The sequence below is a fragment of the Saccostrea cucullata genome, unplaced genomic scaffold, assembly GCF_032062105.1.
Source record: "Saccostrea cucullata isolate Sc308-1 unplaced genomic scaffold, CSIRO_AGI_Scuc_v1 ctg186, whole genome shotgun sequence".
Lineage (NCBI taxonomy): Eukaryota > Metazoa > Mollusca > Bivalvia > Ostreida > Ostreidae > Saccostrea > Saccostrea cuccullata.
In genome coordinates, this window is record NW_026926202.1 from 18059 (window position 1) to 43885 (window position 25827).

Consider the following 25827-nt stretch of genomic DNA (forward strand, 5'->3'; position numbering starts at 1 on the left):
ATCATGAAATTTAATACATATTTCAATAGTATCTGAACAGGAAGTAAGCCCACTGGTTGAATGTAAGAAGATAAGACAAATTTACGCCATTTGATTTGCAACAGAGTATAGTCATACTTAATCATATGCATACATGTACAGGTACATATTTTGTATTTTATAAGAAACAGTTAAAGATTTATACGTAATTTACTGTAGTTTTTTTCATGCTTCATATCGATTATTTTCATGACTGTATTATTTAGCAATAATTACAATCTTTGTAATAGCTTCGTTATGATAAAAAGATGGAAGACAGATGATCGCTATATGAACCAGTCATGTTCTTGGTCAGGCATAAAATCATTATTGACCTTGACAGTGAGTTTAGGAATGCGCTGACTTGCCGGGTCTCTCAGGGGGCAGTCCTCAGCGGGGGGAACAAATTCTTCTGTCTGTTTCACCTCATCACCACCGCTCCTCTAATCATACAAAAACAACCTTTAAAATAGAACTTGTTTACATTCTTTCAGCACACAAATGAATTAGTCATTGTTAATATGTTTGTTTATTAACTGTGACAGTCAATTATGAAATGAAAAGTTCAGTGAACATGATGAGAGACATTCTCATAAATGAGCACAAACAAGAGGCCCATGGGTCTTGACAGTCACTTGAATATAGCAAGAGAACACCTTCCAGTCTAGAGTAAATTAAACTATGGTTTCAACAGGCTCTCTTATAAGTTCCACATATATCAAACATGCTGTGCTTAAGCTGTCACCAGTTTGCTAGATCAAGTTACCTATTACACTAATTTTTGTGAAATGTTTTAACATGTCGTCTTACTTTTCGTTTTTGGAATTCCTTTGCTATGAGTGCACTCCTCTGTCTCTGTTCTGTTTCACGTTCCATTTGGTCCTGGTGATACTCAGAATATTCCTCATCTCCATACTCATCATAATCCCTGTAATATGCGGAAACTTACTGTAAAATTACAACTGTTCATCTCATTTATAACCTCCCTGGTTCTATCAGATATATAGTCTTATTCAGTACCGGGTTTATTCTTTTTTAATTTTGTAGATGAATTTAATTTGCAATAAAGTTCCTGCATGAAAAGAGATGAACAAACATGGTCGAAAATATACTTGCAATTATGAAGGAATAGTAGTTAAATGTGAGTCAACACTATTTTATTTCAAAAGGAAAAAACCCAATGCAAACATGTTGTAAAAAGAAAAACTTAATATTGGAAAGTATCAAGAGTATCCTAGTTTACAGTTGTCTGGTTTGTTTACCTCTTTGATCCCAGTGTACAGATGTCTGGTTTGTTTACCTCTTTGATCCCAGTGTACAGTTGTCTGGTTTGTTTTACCTCTTTGATCCCAGTGTACAGTTGTCTGGTTTGTTTACCTCTTTGATCCCAGTGTACAGATGTCTGGTTTGTTTTACCTCTTTGATCCCAGTGTACAGATGTCTGGTTTGTTTTACCTCTTTGATCCCAGTGTACAGTTGTCTGGTTTGTTTTACCTCTTTGATCCCAGTGTACAGTTGTCTGGTTTGTTTTACCTCTTTGATCCCAGTACAGTTGTCTGGTTTGTTTACCTCTTTGATCCCAGTGTACAGATGTCTGGTTTGTTTTACCTCTTTGATCCCAGTGTACAGATGTCTGGTTTGTGATCCCAGTGTACAGTTGTCTGGTTTGTTTACCTCTTTGATCCCAGTGTACAGTTGTCTGGTTTGTTTTACCTCTTTGATCCCAGTGTACAGTTGTCTGGTTTGTTTACCTCTTTGATCCCAGTGTACAGATGTCTGGTTTGTTTTACCTCTTTGATCCCAGTGTACAGATGTCTGGTTTGTTTTACCTCTTTGATCCCAGTGTACAGTTGTCTGGTTTGTTTACCTCTTTGATCCCAGTGTACAGTTGTCTGGTTTGTTTTACCTCTTTGATCCCAGTGTACAGTTGTCTGGTTTGTTTTACCTCTTTGATCCCAGTGTACAGTTGTCTGGTTTGTTTTACCTCTTTGATCCCAGTGTACAGTTGTCTGGTTTGTTTACCTCTTTGATCCCAGTGTACAGATGTCTGGTTTGTTTTACCTCCTCCCAGTGTACAGATGTCTGGTTTGTTTTGCCTCTTTGATCCCAGTGTACAGTTGTCTGGTTTGTTTTACCTCTTTGATCCCAGTGTACAGTTGTCTGGTTTGTTTTACCTCTTTGATCCCAGTTTACAGTTGTCTGGTTTGCTTACCTCCTTGATCCCAGTTTACAGTTGTCTGGTTTGTTTTACCTCTTTGATCCCAGTGTACAGATGTCTGGTTTGTTTACCTCTTTGATCCCAGTTTACAGTTGTCTGGTTTGTTTACCTCTTTGCACCCCTTATCCCAGTGTACAGTTGTCTGGTTTGTTTTACCTTTGATCCCATTTTACAGTTGTCTAGTCTGTTTTACCTCTTTGATCCCAGTGTACAGATGTCTGGTTTGTTTTACCTCCTTGATCCCAGTGTACAGTTGTCTGGTTTGTTTATCTCTTTGATCCCAGTTTACAGTTGTCTGGTTTGTTTACCTCTTTGATCCCAGTTTACAGTTGTCTGGTTTGTTTTACCTCTTTGATCCAGTGTACAGTTGCCTGGTTTGTTTACCTCTTGGCGCCTCTCCTTCCTCCCTCGTACATTTCCTCATCATCCTCTGACACAGTGTAAATTGCCCCTCCAGGGACCCCCTTCTTCATACTGCCATAAGCACACCTCTGTAGGTCCTCCATGGCTTTCTCTACCTTCTTTGGTTCTGTACAGTGATCACAGGAATTATTACAGTCTGGCTTCTCATCTCCAAAGTACTTGGATATGGACCAATGCCTGCAACTATTTACCAAAAACAGCCTAAGTTGATAAGTTGTTCCAATATTCAAAAATATGAATTATACATATTTTACATGTTTGGAGCTTTAGATCTGAAGATCATTATACTAAATGCTCATTAAAATGAATTCGACTAAACATATTATATACATGAAAATAAATATTAATCAAGGGAGGAATAGTCATGTGTATATACCATAGTACTGTACAGTCTAAAGAATTGTTTATTAATGAATTCATCAGAAGTCTTTAAAGGGCGGGTGTAATCTCGTGCTTAAAATTCTGATATATCATACCTTAAGCTCTCACAATATTTAACCACAGCATCAAAACCACTCTCGGCAGCCTTCTTCCTTATTTTTTGAGCTTCTGCAATATTTAACCACAGCATCAAAACCACTCTCGGCAGCCTTCTTCCTTATTTTTTGAGCTTCTGCATTTTTCTAAAGAAAAAAATTATGATTGTATAGTCATCAATTTTCTTCTTAGCCCAATTCTGCCAGAAAAAGTTATTTAAACTAGGAGGAGGATCACTTCATCAGTGTTTAATAATTTCTTGGTAATAGAAACTTAAATGGGCTGTTAATATTTAACAAGGAAAGAAAAGTAGACACTTTGAAGATTAATTGTTGTTTGCGATTTTCATTACTGCTTATGATGTACTATATTATTACAGTTTGACCCATTTAATCATTTTCTTTGAAATAACTGTAAAGCATACAATGCAAATAAAAATAACAGACCTCTCTTTTTACATCCTTAATATTACTATAGTAGGGGATTCATGTTTCTTGAAATATTTTAGTTTGCATATAAGTTTGACAATTTAAAGTTTATGAGGCCTTATACAGCTCTGTGTGAAGTAAGCTAAACTTAATAGAAAACCTAACCTTTTGCAGTCAGACATCAGATCATCTTTTTATATCTTAATTAATACCAACTTAATATTAATAACAGTGGAACTCCTAGTCATTTCAAACATTTCTACTTCCTCACTGTATATCTAGAGTTTTCCTGATTGATAAGGAATGCCACTGTATCCCTCTCTCGTCTGGAGTAATACATCCTGCAGTAAGACTGGGCCCCGTCCCTCCCCGCTCGTCCTGATTCCTGATAGTAGCCCGACATTGACTTGGGTATTGTCCAGTGAGCAACAAATCTGTAAAAAGATAGGATCAAAACTGTGTATCTCTCCCACAGCATACAGTAAGATTACCATTATAACCATATAACAAGAGATGTTTGTGAAACATTATCCCCCCTCCCCTCTATACATGCTAAGAAAATGAATGGAAAATGCAAATAATTGGAAGTTTTCTAAGTGTAAGAGGCATAATTCTGTCAAAAATTGCTTGATTGTACGAAAAACAAAACCTGACCTAGATAATCTTATGATAAATCTGTATACCAAATTTCATTATGTGCAACCTCTATGAAGAAAATGAATAGAAACTGTTGGTGGACTAAAGGCAGCAACAAAGCAATATACCGGGTATGTCCTCCCTTTTTTGAAGGGGGGTATAATAATGATTACAGTATTTCAGTTTTTTTAAGTGATTAAATTTATCTGTTATGACCATCTTAGTTTTTTTTTTAATACTTGAGGGTTTGTTCCCTGACAGCCCCCACTGAGCCTACTATTTTCATTAATTAAAGTGAGAGAAACAACCTCTGGCATGTTTCAAAGCAATTCAATAATTTAAGTATTTGAGGTGTGCCATTGATATTTGATCTTTCATTTTCATTAAAACATACAGCAACAAAATAAAATATAATTCAAATTTATTAGCACTTGTACATTGTACTTTATGCCTACAGTAACTTTGGATGTTCCTTAGCTGACGTTTGTCAATGATGGTTGTTAAAAATATGCATAAAGATGCTACATACTGTATTGTTGTTAAACATATTGATTTTCTACATGTTCTAGGACTCATTACGAGTTTTGAACCAAAATGTTGCTCCCCCCAAAAATCTTACTTACACACAAGTTTCTGCAATATCAAAACAAAGAAACAAACAAACTGATAATTGCTGTACACATGCACTACCTAACATTAGGTTTGTCTATCCCCATTCCAAAGCTGATGGTAGCGGCCATCACAGGAAACTTGCCCTCCATCCAGTCTGTTTGTACCGTTTCTCTGACATCAGCTTTCAGGCCGGCATGGTATGGCTTGGTTAATACACCCTTTCTGGTCAGGTGAGATGCCACTTCTGCACAGGCATCTCTTGTTCGACAGTAGACAATACCACAACCAAATTCTGTCTGAAATATGAGACGGATAAACTTCAAAACTTCAAAATTTTATCATAAATGTTGACTCGCACCATTATAATATTTAGCATAAAATACATATGAATGCACAAGTTACAAGATTTTGGAAATTTAACTTTTATCTGTAAATGTAATTATGACATATCCTACCCCTGTGAACATGGTTAAATAGATATGAATATTACACTTTTTCTCTCAAAAAAAACTGCATAGGTTAGCTAATAGCTGATTTTACCCAATTTTCTATGAAAGAATTCTCTTCCTTGCTGAAGGATTCTCTTTTCAGTGCTGTCAGTGCAAATTTCATCAAATCTTCATAAGGGTCATGGACAACATCTTTCATTACAACATCATAATAGATGTTTGACCTAAAACAGCTACTTTTGAACTTAGCTACAGGTTCTTTGAGTTTTAACTGCTGGATAATGTCTTCTACTGTCCGCGCTGTGGCAGTAGCAGTTAATGCCACACATGGTACGTTAGGCATTATTTTTCTGAAAGAACCAAGCTTTAGATAGTCAGGTCTGAAGTCATGTCCCCACTGTGACACACAATGAGCTTCGTCTATGATGAAATACTTCAGAATTTTTCTTTTGACGAGTCCCTCTACTATTGTTTTACACCCCTCTGATGCGGCTTGTTCGGGAGTTATGTACAGAAGTCTGGTGTTTGGTTTGCTTTTGTTTAAATCTGCCACAACTTTAGCTCTCTGTTTGGCTGTCATCTTACTGTTGATAGTTTCTGCACGGATGTTGAGGAGGTCCAGATGATCCAGCTGATCTTGCATGAGAGCAATGAGTGGAGAGACCACCAGAGTGACCCCCGCCGACGCAACAGCTGGAAGCTGATAGCACAGGGACTTTCCAGCCCCTGTTGGCATGGAAACAAAAACATCATGTTTTCCTGAAAATGCATGTAGATAAATTTAAAATTTTGGCCAAAAATTGAGTAGAGCAACACAAGGCTGCTCCTATATGCTACAATACAACTATATGAGATGCATATTAACTAGCAAAAGCAAGTCCTCATATACAGTTTGATCATTCTTACAAGAGACAAGCTTTTTAGAAGAGAAAAAAAAATTTAGCAATTTCTGTAACAGTCCTAATGGTCTCACAATCTGACATACATGCATAGATAAAGCACTCAACATAAAAAATCTACTAATAGGGATTAAAGTAAAATACCCTTTCTGTTTAAATTGGGAAAATCAGTCAGGGGTCTGGGGATCACTCCAGCCAGTGCAGGGTGAGCACTGCTGGGGGGGGGGGGGGGAGGGGCAATTGAATTTCACCATTTTCAGGAGTTGAAGACCATTTGAGTGTATAATTTAAAGTAGCAAAGTAAAACCATATTTCTCATATACTGAAAACTTTTACTGGAGTGGACCATGTACATTATAATGAAGGGGAAAAAAAAATCAAAATCAGCACATGCCCATGATCGGCCTAATCCCTGTTGAGATTCTGCTGGGCTAGATATTTGGACTGACGCCGTCGCAGACTGCGGGCCTCAGTCCAAATATCTAGCCCAGCAGAATCTCAACAGGGATTAATGATCGGCCGTATTTCTGAAAAATTGCCAATTTCAGTGTTTGTTTTCTTTATATTTAAATTATATTATTATTTATGCTTTAAAATTCATTAACAATCAATTCCAATACATAAAAGGAATGAATAGTAATATTAATCATAAAACACCCTGTTTACTGGGAATAAACGTAGTTTGAAAAACTTGTAGTGTTGTGCCTGACGTTTTGGGTAATTAAACATTGCGAAGAAGGAGTTGCCTATCCAGTTAGTATGTAGGCCCCTGTCAATATTTTTTTTTTTTTTCCTCGTATTTTCATTACATAAAATACCTTGATCAAGGTATTTGTAATATCTTGATAAAGCTATATAGCTTTATCAAGCTATAAGATAAGATAATTAAGATATGTTTTATTACTAATTCAATGCCCAAATGAGCATAGAGACAACAAACATAAGAAGGAAAGGCCTAAAATATAGTTGAAAAAAAAATCATACATGCACCTATATAAACATGTACATAATGTGGTAGGGGGCATCAACATTATAATGACAATTAATGTACATGCATGTATATGCATTTTCAAACTTAATGCTTATAAGATAGAAAATAAAAAATGCAAAGTACATTAGTACATGTAGTAGAGACTGAAGCATACATGAATTGAAAAATTGTTTTTTTTTCTAATGTTTTACTTTTATTTTTTTTTTATTTTTATTTTTTCAAGAGGTTTTTTTCTCTTAATGAAAGATTTGGATGAAAAGTCACATGTTTAAGTAATATAATGTGATCTTCATTTGTCATAATCCATAAAAATTTTTGATTGTTGGATAGAGTGTTGAAATTTTTATAAGTGTCGCTTAAGAAGTTGAACAAATCTTTCCTCTCTTCATTATATATTAAATAATTTGTAAGGAAATGAATTTCATCTTCAATACAATTTGAATTACAAAGAGTGCATATCTGCCGACTTCTTTCTAGAGGGATCTTTTTCCCATTAATATCTTTAATTTGTATATTCATATCTACCATGTTCAATTCTCAATTCATGTGCACTTATTCTAAATTTACAGTATTTCTCAATGGCAAAGGTATACTTCAACAAAAGCTATGTATCAAGTTTTCCATGTATTTGACCCTCATCATGTATTTTAAGCCAGTATTCATAAAAATGCTTTTTGATAAGTTTTCTCAGTAATCCTTTAAATGTGGTCATATTTCACTCAGGCTTGGGGTCAATTACTTTCAAATGTAATTAATTACTTTCAAATACATTGATAATTTTGTCAATTACTTGCAATTACAATTACAATGATTTTTTCAAATGTAATTAATTACTTTCAATTACTTTGACAAATGTAATTAAATACATTTCAATTACTTCGATTTAATTTTTTTTTTATGAAATAAAAAAAAAAATAAAGATTTTTTTAAATAAGACTTTTTTTTAACAATGGCTTTGGCACGTCTCCGAATCTGCTTCAAACTTTCATTCAGTGTTTTTGTTCTTGGGTATAATAGGGGTTCACACCTGGTCAAAATTAGACCTTTACCTTATAATGAGTGTGACACACTGTATAAACAAATTTTGTATATATGAGACAATTAATTATTGTACAAACACAAGCCCATGCTACACCAGTATGGTGTATGGCAAGATCTTTTTTGTTACTTTCTCAAATCCATATTTTTGACAACAAACAAGGAAATAATATAATATCTATATAAACATTATTTTCAACATTATAATGACAATTAAAATGAATAGCATTTTCAAATACAGGTAAATAAAAAATGCAAAGTACATGTAGTTAGTGAAGCATACATTATTGAAAAATTGTTTTTTTTCTAATGTTTTACATTTTTTTTTCATTTTTATTTTTGCAAGTGGGAATGAAAGATTTGGATGAAAAGTCACATGTTTAAGTAATATAATGTGATCTTCATTTGTCATTTATAAAATTTTTGATTGTTGGATAGAGTGTTGAAATTTTTATAAGTAATATAAACCTCTCCATTATATATAAAACTAAGGAAATGAATTTCATCTTATCAGTATAAGACACTTTTTAAATATAAACTTTCATTTTAAAAAAAGTAATTGAAATGTAATTGAAAAGTAATTGAAAATACATGACCTTTTTTGAATTGTATTTAAATACATTCAACTACTTGTAATGGAAGGCTCGCTCAAATACAAATTACTTCCAATTACTTTGAAAAATGTAATTAATTACACTCAATTACAATTACTTTATTCAATTACCCCATCCCTGATTTCACTGTTTAAATACATGTAAATTAAGACCTAACATGTCTAATTTGTTACATAAAAATTTAACAGAGTCATGCCAGTTATTGATATCAGACTGACTAAGATTTTTCACTCATTATATGCACAATGTCATAAAGATGAATCTGACATATTTTCTAATCTATGCCAATAGGATAGCAAACTAATGATGATTGAACAAAACATGGGTAATCTACCAAGTTCAGAAAGAACAACAATATTTGTACTCTTTTTACCAACACCAAGAATAAATTTACAAGATTTTCGCTTAAACTCATTGAAAAACAATACATGTACAATACAAACTTCTTTCAATGTGCTTGCGTGACATTTGTTTAATACTTGTGCAAGTAGAGTTTATTTGAAGTTTATTAAAAAAAAAAAAACAGTACCAAGATATTTGAGTCCACTCTTAAAGCGGATCTCTCACACCTGAATTTTTGTGATGTTTATAAATTTTTGACAATTTTTTCAATTTTTTTCAATTTCTTTTTTTCATTGTTTTTACCCTTTGATATTATATATCTTTTCAGATATTGAAGAGGATCCAACCAGCTATTCTCAAGAAAATGCTGTTTTAGTTTTTCTTTTGTCTATTTTTGTAAATTTAAATAAAAATTATGTTGATTTTATTTTTAACTTTGTTGGTTATTATTTCAATATTTTATAAGGCCAAAAATAAAAATAGTCATGTTTCCTGCTACCCGACCTACCCTATTTTTTTGCACCCGACCCTAAAGTTTTTTTTAAGTTTTGGGAAAAAAAATCAGGAATTTTTGGAATTTCATGTTCCAAAACTGAAAAAAAAAAAAAATGTTCAATTGGTATTTCATAAAATTCTATGTTTTATATATGGAATTTTATAAAATACCACTTGAGTTGTGCATCAAAAGACTGTAGACTTGAAATTTAATTTTAAAAGGCAATACTGATCTATATGGCATGTTAATTTGATATTGTATTTGTTCATATCAAAAGAAACACCGTCAGAAAAAATAAAATAAACTAGAGCAAAGCTAGTTGCAAAGCAACGAGTAGGTCTTCCGTCCTGTTTGACCGGAAGTAGCTTTCATTTTTAACAACAAGAGGCCCATGGGCCACATCGCTCACCTGAGCACTAAGGGTAGGAAAAAGTAGAAAATGGCTTTTTATTGTCAAGTTTAAATCCAAATGTAGACAAATGACCAATAATGGATTTGCTATTTTTTATAAAATGATTTTTAAAGAATTTTCCTATATATATCTTTAAAAACTTTGGTCGGCCATTGTGGCCCCGCCCTACCCCAGGGGTCATGATTTGAACAAACTTGAATCTACACTACCTGAATATGCTTCCATATAAATATGATCAATTATGGCTTTGTCATTCTTGAGAAGAAGATTTTTAAAGAATTTTCCTATATATTTCTAGGTAAAACTTTGGTCGGCCATTTTTGGCCCCGCCCTACCCCTGGGGGTCATGATTTGAACAAATTTGAATCTACACTACCTGAGCATGCTTCCATATAAATATGACCAATTATGGCTTTGTCATTCTTGAGAAGAAGATTTTTAAAGAATTTTCCTATATATTTCTATGTAAAACTTTGGTCTTGAGAAGAAGGCCTATATATTTTGGCCCCGCCCTACCCCCGGGGGTCATGATTTGAACAAATTTGAATCTACACTACCTGAGCATGCTTCCATATAAATATGATCAATTATGGCTTTGTCATTCTTGAGAAGAAGATTTTTAAAGAATTTTCCTATATATTTCTATGTAAAACTTTGGTCGGCCATTTTGGCCCCGCCCTACCCCCGGGGGTCATGATTTGAACAAACTTGAATCTACACTACCTGAGGATGTTTCTCCATAAGTTTCATCTTTCCTGGCACAGTGGTTCTTGAGAAGAAGATTTTTAAAATATGCCACCAAATTTTCATTAATTCCCAATTATCTCCCCTTAAATGAGGGCGTGGCCCTTCATTTGAACAAACTTGAATCCCCTTCACCCTAGGATACTTTGTGGCAAGTTTGGTTGAAATTGGCCCAGCGGTTCTTGAGAAGAAGTGGAAAATGTGAAAAGTTTACAGACAGACGGACAGACAGACGGACGCCGGACAAAATGTGATCAGAAAAGCTCACTTGAGCTTTCTGCTCAGGTGAGCTAAAAATGAGAAATAACGCCCAAAAATGCTTTGAATCCTCTAAAGTTATGGTAATTAATACAAAAACAAGCCATTTTTTGCTACTTCCGGTTTGACCGGAAGTGACGACGACGCACGGAAAATTAATTTTTAAACTCCCAGAGACATATGTCACCCAAAAACTTGTCAAAAACGGCAAAAATACGCAATTTCCGACTACTTCCGGTTTGGCCGGAAGTGACGATGCTGAACGTATTTTGACGACTCCATTAGATTAACCTTGACATTTTCAACAACTTTGCTTCTTTGATGTATAACAAATTCTCAATACATTTTGAGATATCTGGAAAAAAATTTTGGCCCCTCTAAATCCCTTAATTTAGGGGTCAGACCTTTTTCCGACATATCATTTGAAAGATCTTCTAATTCTGCACATATTATGTTCTATATATCTTAACAAAATATTTTTAGTTTAGAAGATAAAAAGCAAAATATGAGTAGTTTTTGGTTCTTTTAAGCGTTCTAATTTTTGACCCCTATATAGCGCCATTTTGAATAGAGAAATCGAAAAACAAAAACCGATGTGCACAACTTCAATCCTTTCATTATCTAAAATCAGTAGAATTTCTGGTCCAGCTTTAGCCGTCTCTGAGCCTTTGTCTGGAAACGAAAGCCTATAAATTTTCGTTTAAAGGGAAATAACTCAAAACTGGAAGCGACTTTTTGAAATTTTAGTTTGCATTCTGATAAAGTTTATAAACGTCTATAACCTCTGAAAATTTGAGCGAAATCTGTTGAGAAATGAGTGAGATATGAGGCCTCAAAGTTGTGGTCTAGGAAGTAGAAGAAAAAAAAAGAATAATAATCTTTACCATCAGAATCAGTAGAAGGTCTTCCGTTGGAAACGGAAGACCTTAATAAGAAAAATAAAATAATTTTCCTACCTACCTACCCTATTTTTTTCAGGCTGGTAGCAGGAAACAAGACTATTATTTTTTTTGGCCTAACACTAAACTTTGAAGAGAAATTTAAAGCACTGGGCTTTTAAAAAATACAGATAGGAGGGATTTTAACAAAATAAATAACATATTTCAAATATTTCTAAAAAATAAATTGAAATACTTTGGAACCTTATTTTATCAGATATGGGGCCTATTATCAGGTTGGGAACACATCCCCTTTAGCGAGATCATCTCGCTAAAGCGCGATTATCCCTCTGTAGCGGGAGAAAATACATCTCGGTAAACCGAGATTTGTACTTCTATTCAAACTGTAATCGTGTCAACTTCTGAAAAAGGAAAATCCGGGAGTAGGTTAACCCATTTGATAAATATTTATTGTCTCATCTCAATAAATTTGCTTCAAAATATTGCCTCTACTGCTGCAAATCATGGAAATTAGAATAAGTTTATGAACAATAGCGTAGCCTTCCTACGGAGGACCACAGGTGATAATTATCAGTACAACTAAACTTACTTCGGTTATACGGTGTATTGTAATTGCACGTTTACCTCATTTTTTTTAATACGCCTGCTTGAAAAACAGGAGTATATACAGCATGATATAGTGATGGGGTGTCCGTCACTTTGAAGTTTCCTTAGAGCATGACGATCTCGACACGAAGTCTGTTTGGTGACCTATAAATTCTTAAATCGTCTGATTGACTGATATTAAGTCCCACCTTCTTACTGTAAGAAGCGCTCTCATTGGTTCTTTGCTACACTCGTAAGAGTTTCCAGGATCTTTTAACAGATATATTAATTCTTCTGAGTGTATATTTTACCCGTGAAAATAATACGTTCAGTGTCAGTTTTAAATTTTCGTCCTACGTAAATTAATCAACCCTAAAAATTATTTTATCCTATACTATGCACTGTCTCAAACTTTGCAAGTTATATTAGAAACGTGATATTTTAGGTGGGGGGGGGGGGTGTACTTGGAACAAATATACATGTAGTAGGTAGGTTGTGCGACTAGATTTCTTTAAATGTATCATATACCAAGACTCTAATCAGGCATGGTAAAAGCTATCGACATAACCATTTTTAAATCTTTACCATTTTAATTGAAAGTCTTATCGGTAATCAATCAAGACTCGATCTTCTAATAAGGAAGCTATTCATAAACATTAGATCATCATCGCTCATATATAAAGGTGACTCTCTTATTAACTCAATAAAACAATTACAAGGTAAAATAAAATGTAAAATACGAAGTATTCCATGCAACGTTCGTAGATATTCTTTAAAAATAAAGCATGTCATTAACAGTATTCATCCGGCGCCAAAATTAAATAGGGCTGAAATTTTGCCGACTCGGCATTTAACAATAACAATCAACACTTTTAGCTCTTTTTATTTATTTGATTTCTGGGGGCACATTTTTCAGAAGCCCCCCCTTTTTTTTTAAATATAAAAATGCCACCTGGTCTGTATTCTTTCATGCAGCCTATGATTTGGAAAGTATCTGATTCCCTATTAAAATTTACACATTTTAACTTATGCAGGATCTCGACATAGAACTGTTCATTGTCACCAGTAAAAACATTAAGAATTTATGTCTTTAAAATAGGAATACCTAGGGAATACTTCTTTATATTATAATTAACAACACGTTGGTAGCAGTAATTTCAACAATGCAATTTTGCATTTCTGTTTCTCTAATTTCGTATTGTTATGAAATTTAATTCAAGGTAACATGTTTACACTTTCAACATGCACGTTTCAGTGTTAATGAAAAGATGGGTAAGTGGTAACTGAAAAAAAAAGTTCGAAGCTAACCCCCCCTCCCCCTTCTACCCGCACGAAATAGAGATTTGCACAAGGTCAAATTCTCCTCTTTTTTGTCAAGTTTTTTCAGGTTGAATTTTTTCTCTTTGAATTTGCCACCCCCTTTTTTTCCAATTTGCTTCCGACGCCGTTGAATCATGCTTTCCTGAATTTTAAAGTTTACCATGTATCAACATTTGTACTAAGTCAATATCGCTTAGACTCAATATAAACCCTTTTTTTTATTAATTTGTTTTCAATATTCCATTAAATTAATGATTTATCCATGTTCTATACACATCTCAGTAGGGCTGGGTATTGGCCCGAGATTTCGTATTGCGATATATTGCGATATTTTTAACTGTATTGCGATATGTATTGCAATATTTTCAATGTAATAAAAATGGCATTTTCTTACTATATTTACTTTAATTTACATGCAGAATGTACATAACTATGATAAGTAACCAACACGAAAAAAAAAACTTGTTGATTTCATTTAAGTTATGCTCTGAAATGTTCCCACAAAACAACTTCTGACTTACTGTTTGGCTTAATAACAAACTTTCATAAGTCCATTTTTATATTTAATGACAAAATTCCTTAATCTAAAAATATTGCCAGTATATCGATATTACAAAATCGTATTGCGATACGATATTTTTTGTCATTGTATTGCAATATATTGAAATATCGATATTATTGCCCAGCCCTACATCTCAGTTTATACTTGTTTTTTTAAATCATGACTTTTCCACAAACGTTAAAACCCTGTTGCGATTCCGTACTTCTTAGCGTAAACCAAAGATCAAATATTTAAGCAAATATCATGGGTTTCTAGAGAACTTTATTTTTAACTTTTGTACAAGAAAGGAAAGCTAAGATCGTAATGAATATAATTTGGATATCTATACATATTTTATATGCTTCCCAAACATATATATGACTGTAAATCTTGAAACCTTCGCTAAAAAGGCACGATTTACACGTGGATTTCAGCATCACATTCTCACACGCAGCAGTGATTGCCTTATATTTCTAGCCAATATTGTCAGTTTTTTGTAGTAAATTCACGCTTCAATGCAGTTTTCTCCCGGATTTTCAATACGCACGAGCTTTTTGATTATTTTATAACGAAAACAACAAAATTCCCGTTTGTGGTAATGTTTTTTCTTCCGCTAAAGAGGGATAATCGCGATTTAGCGAGATGATCTCGCTAAAGGGGATGTGTTCCCAACCTGATTATTATAGATATGGCAAGAAATTGGTACTGCGTTTTTAGGTGATACTTTTGTACCCTAGGGTACACCCTTATTAAATGTATGGAGAACAGGTTACAAAAAGGGTACACTATTTATTCCTACTGAAAACGAAAGTAGATGCTTCCCAGTGGAAGGAAGACTGTAACATCTATATAAGTAAAATTAAAAATAATGTAGCCGATGCTCAGGGTACAGTGGGTACAAAGGGTACACATGGGTACAGCAGGTTACAACACTATAAGAAATGGATACAAGGGTTAAGAAGGCTGAAATTTTCTAAGTTAAAATTAAAAATAATAAGGCGGATGCTCAGGGTACAGTGGGTACAAAGGGTACACATGGGTACAGCAGGTTACAACACTATAAGAAATGGATACAAGGGTTTAGAAGGCAGAAATTTTCTAAGTTAAAATTAAAAATAATGGAGCCGATGCTCAGGGTACAGTGGGTACAAAGGGTACACATGGGTACAGCAGGTTACAACACTGTAAGAAATGGATACAAGGGTTTAGAAGGCTGAAATTTTCTAAGTTAAAATTAAAAATAATGAAGCGGATGCTCAGGGTACAGTGGGTACAAAGGGTACACATGGATACAGCAGGTTACAACACTGTAAGAAATGGATACAAGGGTTTAAAAGGCTGAAATTTTCTAAGTTAAAATTAAAAATAATGGAGCGGATGCTCAGGGTACAGTGGGTACAAAGGGTACACATGGGTACAGCAGGTTACAACACTGTAAGAAATGGATACAAGGGTTTAGAAGGCTGAAATTTTCTAAGTTAAAATTAAAAATAATGTAGCCGATGCTCAGGGTACAGTGGGTACAAAGGGTACACATGGGTACAGCAGGTTACAACACTATAAGAAATGGATACAAGGGTTTAGAAGGCAGAAATTTTCTAAGTTAAAATTAAAAATAATAAGGCGGATGCTCAGGGTACAGTGGGTACAAAGGGTACACATGGGTACAACAGGTTACAACACTGTAAGAAATGGATACAAGGGTTTAAAAGGCAGAAATTTTCTAAGTTAAAATTAAAAATAATGAAGCGGATGCTCAGGGTACAGTGGGTACAAAGGGTACACATGGGTACAGCAGGTTACAACACTGTACGAAATGGATACAAGGGTTTAGAAGGCAGAAATTTTCTAAGTTAAAATTAAAAATAATGGAGCGGATGCTCAGGGTACAGTGGGTACAAAGGGTACACATGGGTACAGCAGGTTACAACACTATAAGAAATGGATACAAGGGTTTAGAAGGCTGAAATTTTCCAAGTTAAAATTAAAAATAATAAGGCGGATGCTCAGGTACAGTGGGTACAAAGGGTACACATGGGTACAGCAGGTTACAACACTATAAGAAATGGATACAAGGGTTTAGAAGGCTGAAATTTTCTAAGTTAAAATTAAAAATAATGAAGCGGATGTTCAGGGTACAGTGGGTACAAAGGGTACACATGGGTACAGCAGGTTACAACACTATAAGAAATAGATACAAGGATTTAGAAGGCTTAAATTTTCTAAGTTAAAATTAAAAATAATGAAGCTGATGCTCAGGGTACAGTGGGTACAAAGGGTACACATGGGTACAGCAGGTTACAACACTGTAAGAAATGGATACAAGGGTTTAAAAGGCTGAAATTTTCTAAGTAAAAATTTAAAATAATGTAGCGGATGCTCAGGGTACAGTGGGTACAAAGGGTACACATGGGTACAGCAGGTTACAACACTATAAGAAATGGATACAAGGGTTTAGAAGGCAGAAATTTTCTAAGTTAAAATTAAAAATAATGGAGCCAATGCTCAGGGTACAGTGGGTACAAAGGATACACATGGGTACAGCAGGTTACAACACTATAAGAAATGGATACAAGGGTTTAGAAGGCTGAAATTTTCTAAGTTAAAATTAAAAATAATGGAGCTGATGCTCAGGGTACAGTGGGTACAAAGGGTACACATGGGTACAGCAGGTTACAACTCTATAAGAAACAGATACAAGGGTTAAGAAGGCTGAAATTTTCCTGCATTGAGCAAGGTTTAAATTTAGTCAAACATCTGTTTTTGTCTTGGTGCACGAGCAAAATCCTTTGGTGCAGGGGGTTTGAAGTTAGGGAGGAATGACAGAAAATAACTTAAACAAATTATTATTTTATTGAAGCTTTTTTGGAAAAATAACGTGTTTGAGTTACTAAGGCTGGGAAGAAGTAGGTCATAGCAAAGAGAAGTAATTCATTGAGACTCATTTGAGTTATTTTTGAAAATAAATTGTTCAAGTTATGCCCCTGACTGATAATGTGACTGATACTTTAAGGTCTACTAGGCCGATGTGGACCCATATCTTGGGGCATCGCTCACACTACAGATTACCTCCAATTACCACTACGTCTATGGCCACCGGCAGGGAAATGTGAATATGATTTTGGAAACCCGTGTCAAAAAAGCCGTGCCGTATACCATATACGGCATCACAGGATCTGTGAATTTGTTTAGATCTAGGTCATGGCCTTTAGAAAATCCCCAGATGTAACTGTGGATGACAAAATGGTGACTGAAACCAAACTAACCTCCCATTGCTTTACATTAATGCTTAGTTTTAGAATTTTGAAAGTTAAAAATCTTACATGAATATGTCCATTTACTTTCTGTTAAAGATTTACTTTATCAGTTACAATCCATGCTTAGTTTTAAATTAAGATTTTAATGATAATGTGCAATATTCAATTGTAATTTAATCTAGTAGCTAAGTTTGCACAATCTGAGAAAGAATTTAGTTAAAATAAAACTTTCACTAAAACAGTGATGTCACAAAATATAAACTATAAAGGATTAGTGAAAGTCATTCAAATTAACCTAAACTCTTTCATCATGTTCATTGTCAACATTGCAATACAGGAAGATCATGAAAATTGAAAAATTGACTTATTTATTCTAGATTACACTTACTGCATTTAGTTCAAAAGTGATGAAATTATCCCAGACTGACATATATACAATTCCATGCAACTTAAACATCTATTAGTTTAATATTCTTTAACTAGAGTAAAAAAGACACATTCTTTGCTCATGACCATGAATCCCTCCAATTTCATATTCAAATAAAGGAAGTTATGATTGAGCATGCTCAGTAAAAAGCCGTGAGATATATAAATAAATAGTTTTAAGCAAAACCCGCCAGAGTTAAAAAAAACCCTCTACCTGGGACACGGATTCTGTGCCTCCACATGGGTTTCTGTGAGTAAGGATTCCTCACTTTCAGACACAGAAGCTGTGTCCGTGTCTTGGACATGCAGAACCCGTGCGTCTTTTTAAAATCCCGTGCGGATTCCGTGTCTTAGCCAAGCCCAAGCCGTGCCTATTCCGCCTCGAACTTTTGTACAGGAAGTTTTGAAGAGGCTGGTTTTTTTTGCCATTTTAGCTCAGCTGAGCTGAAAGCCATTAAAAAATCATATTCTCAAGAACCAATGGGTCAGAAAAGCTGAAACTTATGTGGAAGCATCCTGGGGTAGTGTAGATTCTAAATTGTTCAAATCTAGACCCCTTAGGGTGGGGCCATAGCGAGTTGTATAACATTACATTGCAAAAACCTAAAAGCTTCTTGAGATATGAATTAAATTACTTCAAATTGCCATGAAAATTAACTGATCAGAAATTTATACCCACGTAATGTATAAATTGATAATCTTGACCTTGCAATTGATGTTTTCAACCAAAATAAGAAGTCTCCTTATATTAGACCAAAAGAGTTATGGTATGGGATCGGGGGATTATCCCCACTTTCAAAGGACTTGAACAGAAGTATGTTTTAACTTTGCGAAGTTTGCTGCTAGAACTAAGCATTCACAGACACACCCTTTCAAAACTTCTTCCCTTTCGGGCACATGACATTTGTATTTTTTTAGGGATGGCAATTTGTAACCGGTTAACCGATTACTCAGTCGGAACGATTGCAATCGGTTAGAAAATCTGTAATCGGTTACTCGGAAAAAATAAAATTTATGTAATTTTGAACCAAATTTTGATAGAAATTCATTTTTGAAAAAAAAAACTTTGGACAAATGTTGATAATTCAGCGTTTTCAGAAGCTGACTTGGATGTTATTATCGTTCTCCGGACTGATATTATAAGGTAATTAGCCATTGTGTGTTTGAAGTGATAATTATATACTGTTAAAACACCGCAAGTCGTTACCCTGACTGTCCTGTATTTCTTTAATGATGATTAAATCACCGTCGAGAACTGAGATTTAGTATGTTTTTTTTACAGTCATCTATCGAATAAATTGCTAAACAAACTTTGTAAATCAAGTGATGAATACTAAGTAATAAAGTATTAATTATGGTGACAACACAACTGGTGACAACTGGGAAAATATCAAATGAATGATTTAATTCTCAGACATGATTTTTGCTTTTCTTAATTTTTCCCTATTCTTTTTTAAAAACTCAAGTACAATTACAGTATTATATATGTAGACTTTATCAGTCTTTTTGTGTATACAATAGATCTACATACTATGTACATCAAGAAAATGCATATTTTGATACGGTTAACCAGTTAATCTGTCGGAACGTCTTGCAGTTAACCGATTAGCAATTGTGTATTCGATTAATTGCCATTCCTAATTTTTTTTAAACATTGTTCCACCTTTATACGTTTACTTTATTTTGCACTTTATATGGTATCGATCCCAGTTATTGTTTTTTTACTGTACTTTTCTACTTGTCAATTATTGAATGAAATTTAAAAATTATTCCTTCGTATCGAACACGTGAGAACAATTAATAAAAGGCTTTGCCAAGGACTGCTCCAAGTTAGTTGCTGATCTGCTGTGTAAAAAGCTTTCTCACATATATGAAATAAGAATGTCATGCCAGAAAAAATCCCAAATTCGCGACTACAGATATGAAAATGCTAAAAGGAGAAGTTAAAAAAGGAAATTTTTTAACATCTCATGCACAGCTATACATTGTTTTAAGCGGAGAGCATAACTGGTTGTAATCTCATGACCGTGGAGGAGCACGGAGGGGGGGGGGGGGGGGGGGGGGGGGGCTTAATAATAATGTTTTGTTTGTGTCCCCTCAATAATAACGTCCTAGAGGAAATTAGATGCAACCACGCATCTATATAAATAACACTAACAAGTGTTTCCATTTATCTAAAATATCATTTTTCAAATTCTATTTAAAGGTACTTAGACACAGATATGAAGTTATTATTTTCTCTATAATATTATGACTTATATATTTTAATAGCATTTCACACAAAAATTAATTAAAAATCTTATTTCATTTAAAAGATATTAAAATTTCAAATTTTTTGGCAGGTTTGATTGACACATCCTTACTAGTAGTTCATTGAATTTTCTCTCCCCAAACACATTCTCTCTTTCCATAAGAAATTTTGTATATGCAGTCGCAATATTTAGTTTCTTCCTAAGTCATCGATTTACCTTTCCTAAAGTTACGACATAACTTAGGAATATCTTAAGATAAGACAAGGTTAGTGAAACAGATAAGTAATGACATAGGAAAAAGTTCCTTCCTAAGATATAACTTAGTCCTAAGTAGGCTTTGTGAAACAGGCCCCTGGCATTTTCATCATGATTTCAAAAGCATGCACACAGTGCCTGAACAATTATAGTAGAAATACAGTGGGGATTGTAAATTTAGGTTTGCACCAATCCAATATGGGAATTTTGTTTATTATACCCCCCGCTTGAAAATAGTATAGTAAATCGGTATTTCAGTCCCATCCGTCTGTTACGCTTTGGGGTACTCATCTCTTATCCTTTTTAACTCCTCTCATACCACTGAAGGAAATTTAGTGAAACTTTCTCAGAATCTTTATTACATATTGCCATTGTGCACCTCCTATTTTACTTTTTGATCTGACACATATTTTGGATTTTCCAGAGGAAAACATGGACACAGCCATTTTATTCATATGGGGGGGGGTATCATTTAGTGAGCTCATTGCTCACAGTACCTCTAGTTTTTTAGTAGTTTTTATTCATTTCTTTCTCAGTATTATGAAACCTAGCTAAAACATTTAAATTCTAAAACATAATCTTATCTGAGGTTGATTGAATATCTTAATAAAAAAATAATTTTCCTCTCTTTCTCTCTATGTTTTGTTTGGCTATATTTATAAGTTCTTGTTTCCTGTCGCAAAGAAAAAAGTGGAGAAGGAGACATGGAGTCACTGATATAAATTTATATCTAATATTGTATAAAGTTCTAACAATATAAACCCATCAAATCCCACCAAAATTTAATTAAGTTTTCATAGTCTTAAAAAAATTGGATATTTTTTCCACTTTTTTTTTTGTGTTATTAATAACTTAAATTTAATTCTTATGTTTGTAAACTATCATTATTGGTGGACATATAATTATGTACAATACTGATATGCGTATCACATGAACATCGCTCGCTCTTTTTTTTTTTTTTTTTTTTTTTTAACATGTTCTGGCTTAAGGAAGAATGCCACACCATTTTATATGAATATATTTTTTTGTAAAACTTAATTGTAATAAAATGTTACTTACATGCCATAGGTGCTTGATGTTTTAAACTTATTAATTTTTATACAAATATTCCAGTTACTTTGTATAATACATAGTGGATTTTTTATTTATGAAAAATAGGCTTAAAACATAAAGTGCCAGTGTTACATGCTGTAGTAAGGAAGGGGGTCACATACTTTATAAATTTAACAAATGAATCAATATATTTTTTTCTATTTTCTTATTCAAAACCTTTATTCCAAGGGGGGGGGGGGGATTGTGAAAAATATGTACATGCAATGTAGACCAAAATCTGGTTCAAAGTAATTGTGAACCCTATCTCCTCCAAACAAGTTTACCTCATTGCAAATTGAAAGACCCCTTCTACTTTTCACACCTTTCCTGGACATGACAAAAGAACTGTATATTTCTTGTATATTCTATGCGAATTGGAAGGTTTTACAGTTTGACACCTGGCCAGGAGAACAATAAACATGCGACTTCATAGGTATGTGTATACCAGGTGGATTATCACCTGATCTTCCTCAGATTCTACCTTAGATCTGATTTATACAGTACACATACAACAGCATTTCAGTTGACCCCCACCCCTCCACAACATATTTCATTAATTTTCTTTTTTGCACAACTGCCTCTATATGTCATCATTTGCTTTAAATATAAAATTAGCTCATATCCTAAAGTAATCCCCAAAAAGTAGATGAACTTTATTTATAAAAGTAATCTTATTTGTTAACTTTAATTTTTTCTTTTTAATTAAATTAATATTTATTGTCAAAATTTCTGTTTACCAAAAATTATGCAGTATTTATTATGATCACATGATATACATGTAATCATGACCTAAGACTACTTGTATAAAAATAATTAACAAATCAGAGGCGGCAGCTAGGCCAGAGGCATATGCTTTTAAATTCAAAATACTTGTAAATTTCTCTTCTTTCCTTCTATTTTCTACTTTATAATCATATTCTCTTCTTTTTATGATACCTATGTAAATTGGCAGAAGAATAAAATGCATGCCATATATAACCAGAAGTCTCTGTCGAGACTGAAGCTCTACTGGTTTGTACTTATAGCAGAGGAAGAGAAAAGTACTTACGCAGTTGGAAATTGAAACTTTTCAACAGCAATAAATGGAATAATGATCCTTGATTAAGTCTCTTTATGTTCTTAGTGTAGTCTACTTGCATGCCACATTATATTATAATCAGACTAAAACTGTATTTGGAGTAGCATTTTAAGAGTATTTAACAGAAATTTCTATTTTTAGTAACCATGGCAACACCATTCATTGAAGTGAAAAACTGATATACAGAATTATGTATCTTAGTGTAGTCTACTTGTTTGCCAAGTTATATTGAAATCAGACCAAAACTTTAGGAAATGTAGCATTTTGAAAGAATTTCACAGAAATTTCTATTTTTAGTAACAACAGCAACACCATTCATCAAAATCAAAAACTGATATACAGAATTATGAACCTTAGTGTAGTCTACTTATGTGCCAAGTTATATTGAAATCAGACCAAAACTGTAGGAGGAGTGGCATTTTGAAAGAATTTTACAGAAATTTCTATTTTTAGTAACAACAGCAACACCGTTCATCAAAATCAAAAACCGTTACACAGAATTATGCTTCTTAGTGTAGTCTACTTGTGTGCCAAGATATATTGAAATCAGACCAAAACTGTAGGAGAAGTAGCATTTTGAAAGAATTTCACAGAAATTTCTATTTTTAGTAACCACGGCAACACCGTTCGTCGAAATCAAAAACTGATACACAGAATTATGTATCTTAGTGTAGTCTACTTGTGTGCCAAGTTATATTGAAATCAGACCAAAACTGTAGGAGAAGTAGCATTTTGAAAGAATTTCACAGAAATTTCTATTTTTAGTAACCACGGCAACACCGTTCATAGAAATCAAAAACTGATAAACAGAATTACGTATCTTAGTGTAGTCTACTTGTGTGCCAAGTTATATTGAAATCAGACCAAAACTGTAGGAGAAGCAGCATTTTGAAATAATTTCACAGAAATTTCTATTTTTAGTAACCACGGCAACACCGTTCATCGAAATCAAAAACCGATACACAGAATTATGTATCTTAGTGTAGTCTACTTGTGTGCCAAGTTATACTGAAATCAGACCAAAACTGTAGGAGGAGTAGCATTTTGAAAAATTGTTTACAGACAGACAGACGGACAGACAGACAGACAGACAGACAGACAGACGGACGGACGACGGACGCATTACTATCGCATAAGCTCTTCTGGTCTCTGACCAGTAGAGCTAAAAACTAACACCTAAGTTCACCTGCTCGTTACATATAGCTGCAAGACTGCAGCTCTAATAGGAAAAATTGGGATGGAAAACCTAGAGCTACAGTGCCATCTATTGAAAAAAAAAACTTTTACAAGTCTGTTATTTCTCTATTTCTTTCTCTGTTTACATGCATTTAAACTAGCTGCCACCTAAAAATTTCACTGGCTTTTCCTAGCATACTTGATTTTGCAACTTTATAATTCCACTGCAAAACATTTCCCAAACCCAATGTTTACATACCTTCTGAGCCTTAAATTTAGATTATCAAAATTTTCACAGATTTATATGCATGTTTTACCAGGGTTCATGTATATACTGCCATATTTTAGAGCTACATTGAAAGAACATATAAATGTCCTATGCCGAACCTGATCTAGAATTTAGTTTAATTTAAGAAAAAAAAGAAAAGAAAAATAATTTCCTCTAATCCAAAGTACTCGATCAATTCAGGAGACTTAAAAAAAAATCAGGTCGGTGGATCCGTAAACCAAGAAATAAACAAAATGTCACCTTATATATGATCAATCAGAAATTTTGAATCAAGTCAAAAAGTTTTATCAAGATTTATATTCTAATACAGATTATAAACTGATTGATATTGATTTAGAAGAAATTATTAACTCAACTGAAATTCAAAAATTAGATAAAATCACTTCCTTGATTAAGAAAAAGATATTGAAGAAAATGAAGTTTTACAAGTTTTAAAAAATATGAAGAATGATAAATCTCCTGGAAGTGATATGGTAAAGCTGAATTTACAACTGAATTTTTTTTTAATTTTTCTGGAGTGATCTTTAAGTCTACATACATTATGCGAGCTACAAATTGTATATTGTCAAAAAAAAAGAAATTCCTATTTCACAAAGACTAGGGATAATTTCATGTATACCCAATGGGAATAAACCCAGACAATTTTTGAACAATTGGAGACCGTAACTCTACTAAATTACAGAATAAAATATACTCTGGATCTTTTGATTTCAGACACTCACACTTAATTCCTAAAAGGAAGATATTTGGGTGAAAACACCAGATTTATTTATGATTTAATGGCATACACAGAAGCTAAAAATATACAAGGATTGTTGGTTTTAATCGATTTTGAAAAAGCTTTTGATTCAATTTCATTGTTCATGGTCTTTTATTTATAAAGTATTGAACTATGTTAATTTAGGAAATAATATAATAAATTAATTGGATAAAAATTCTTAATACAAATTTTAAAGCATCTGAGTTTTGCAATGCAGATTTTTATCAGATAAGTGACATATATTATATTCATGGTGATGGGAGGGGCTTAAATAAAAAAAAATCTCTGTGCTGGTAAAAATCTCAAATCTACCAGCCCATATGATACTTGATAGCAGGGACCTAGCTACCCATGGTATATACTTTTGTTAAAAAAAGGTATTAAATGATCTGTTCAAAGTACTAGTACTATTTACAAATATATTAATAAAGTTTAGCTAAACTTGTTTAGAAATTACTAGTATATAACTTTAATTTACTAATCAAAATTGAATTGGATAAGATAAATACAGTGTATATGGTAATTTAAATTAGTCTGGCCTGAAATGGAAGTAAATGATCACCCAATCCTACATGATCACAATGATTTGATCAGTTTGTGTATAGTACACACCATCAGGTACTGTTAGTAGAGTTTGTGTTTGTCAGACAGAGTGGGGGTACAGGTAAATCATTTGCGATAGGTATACAGTATCAGGTGTGTCATGCAATGCTCAAGTCTGGAATATAATTATCAGTGTAGCTAATTATAACTTCAAGAATCAGGACTATTATAATCATAATTAAAGGTAAGAAGCTGACTTATACCCTCTTAAATACTTACATGAGTGTGGTTGTTTTTTG

At 33.5% G+C, this 25827-nt stretch overlaps 1 protein-coding gene across 1 annotated transcript in view; it reads right to left on the reverse strand.

Annotated features, from left to right (window-relative positions):
* LOC134271078 (ATP-dependent DNA helicase Q5-like) overlaps positions 1–25827 on the reverse strand; it is a 30957-nt gene that overhangs the window by 4542 nt on the left and 588 nt on the right. Inside the window, exons 2-9 of the mRNA XM_062753336.1 lie at positions 5353–6020; positions 4891–5108; positions 3836–3998; positions 3250–3282; positions 3136–3185; positions 2621–2842; positions 829–946; positions 354–461 (exon numbers count right to left, since the gene is read on the reverse strand). Coding sequence (XP_062609320.1) covers positions 354–461; positions 829–946; positions 2621–2842; positions 3136–3185; positions 3250–3282; positions 3836–3998; positions 4891–5108; positions 5353–6020 — 1580 coding nt within the window. The remainder of the gene's footprint in view (positions 1–353; positions 462–828; positions 947–2620; positions 2843–3135; positions 3186–3249; positions 3283–3835; positions 3999–4890; positions 5109–5352; positions 6021–25827) is intronic.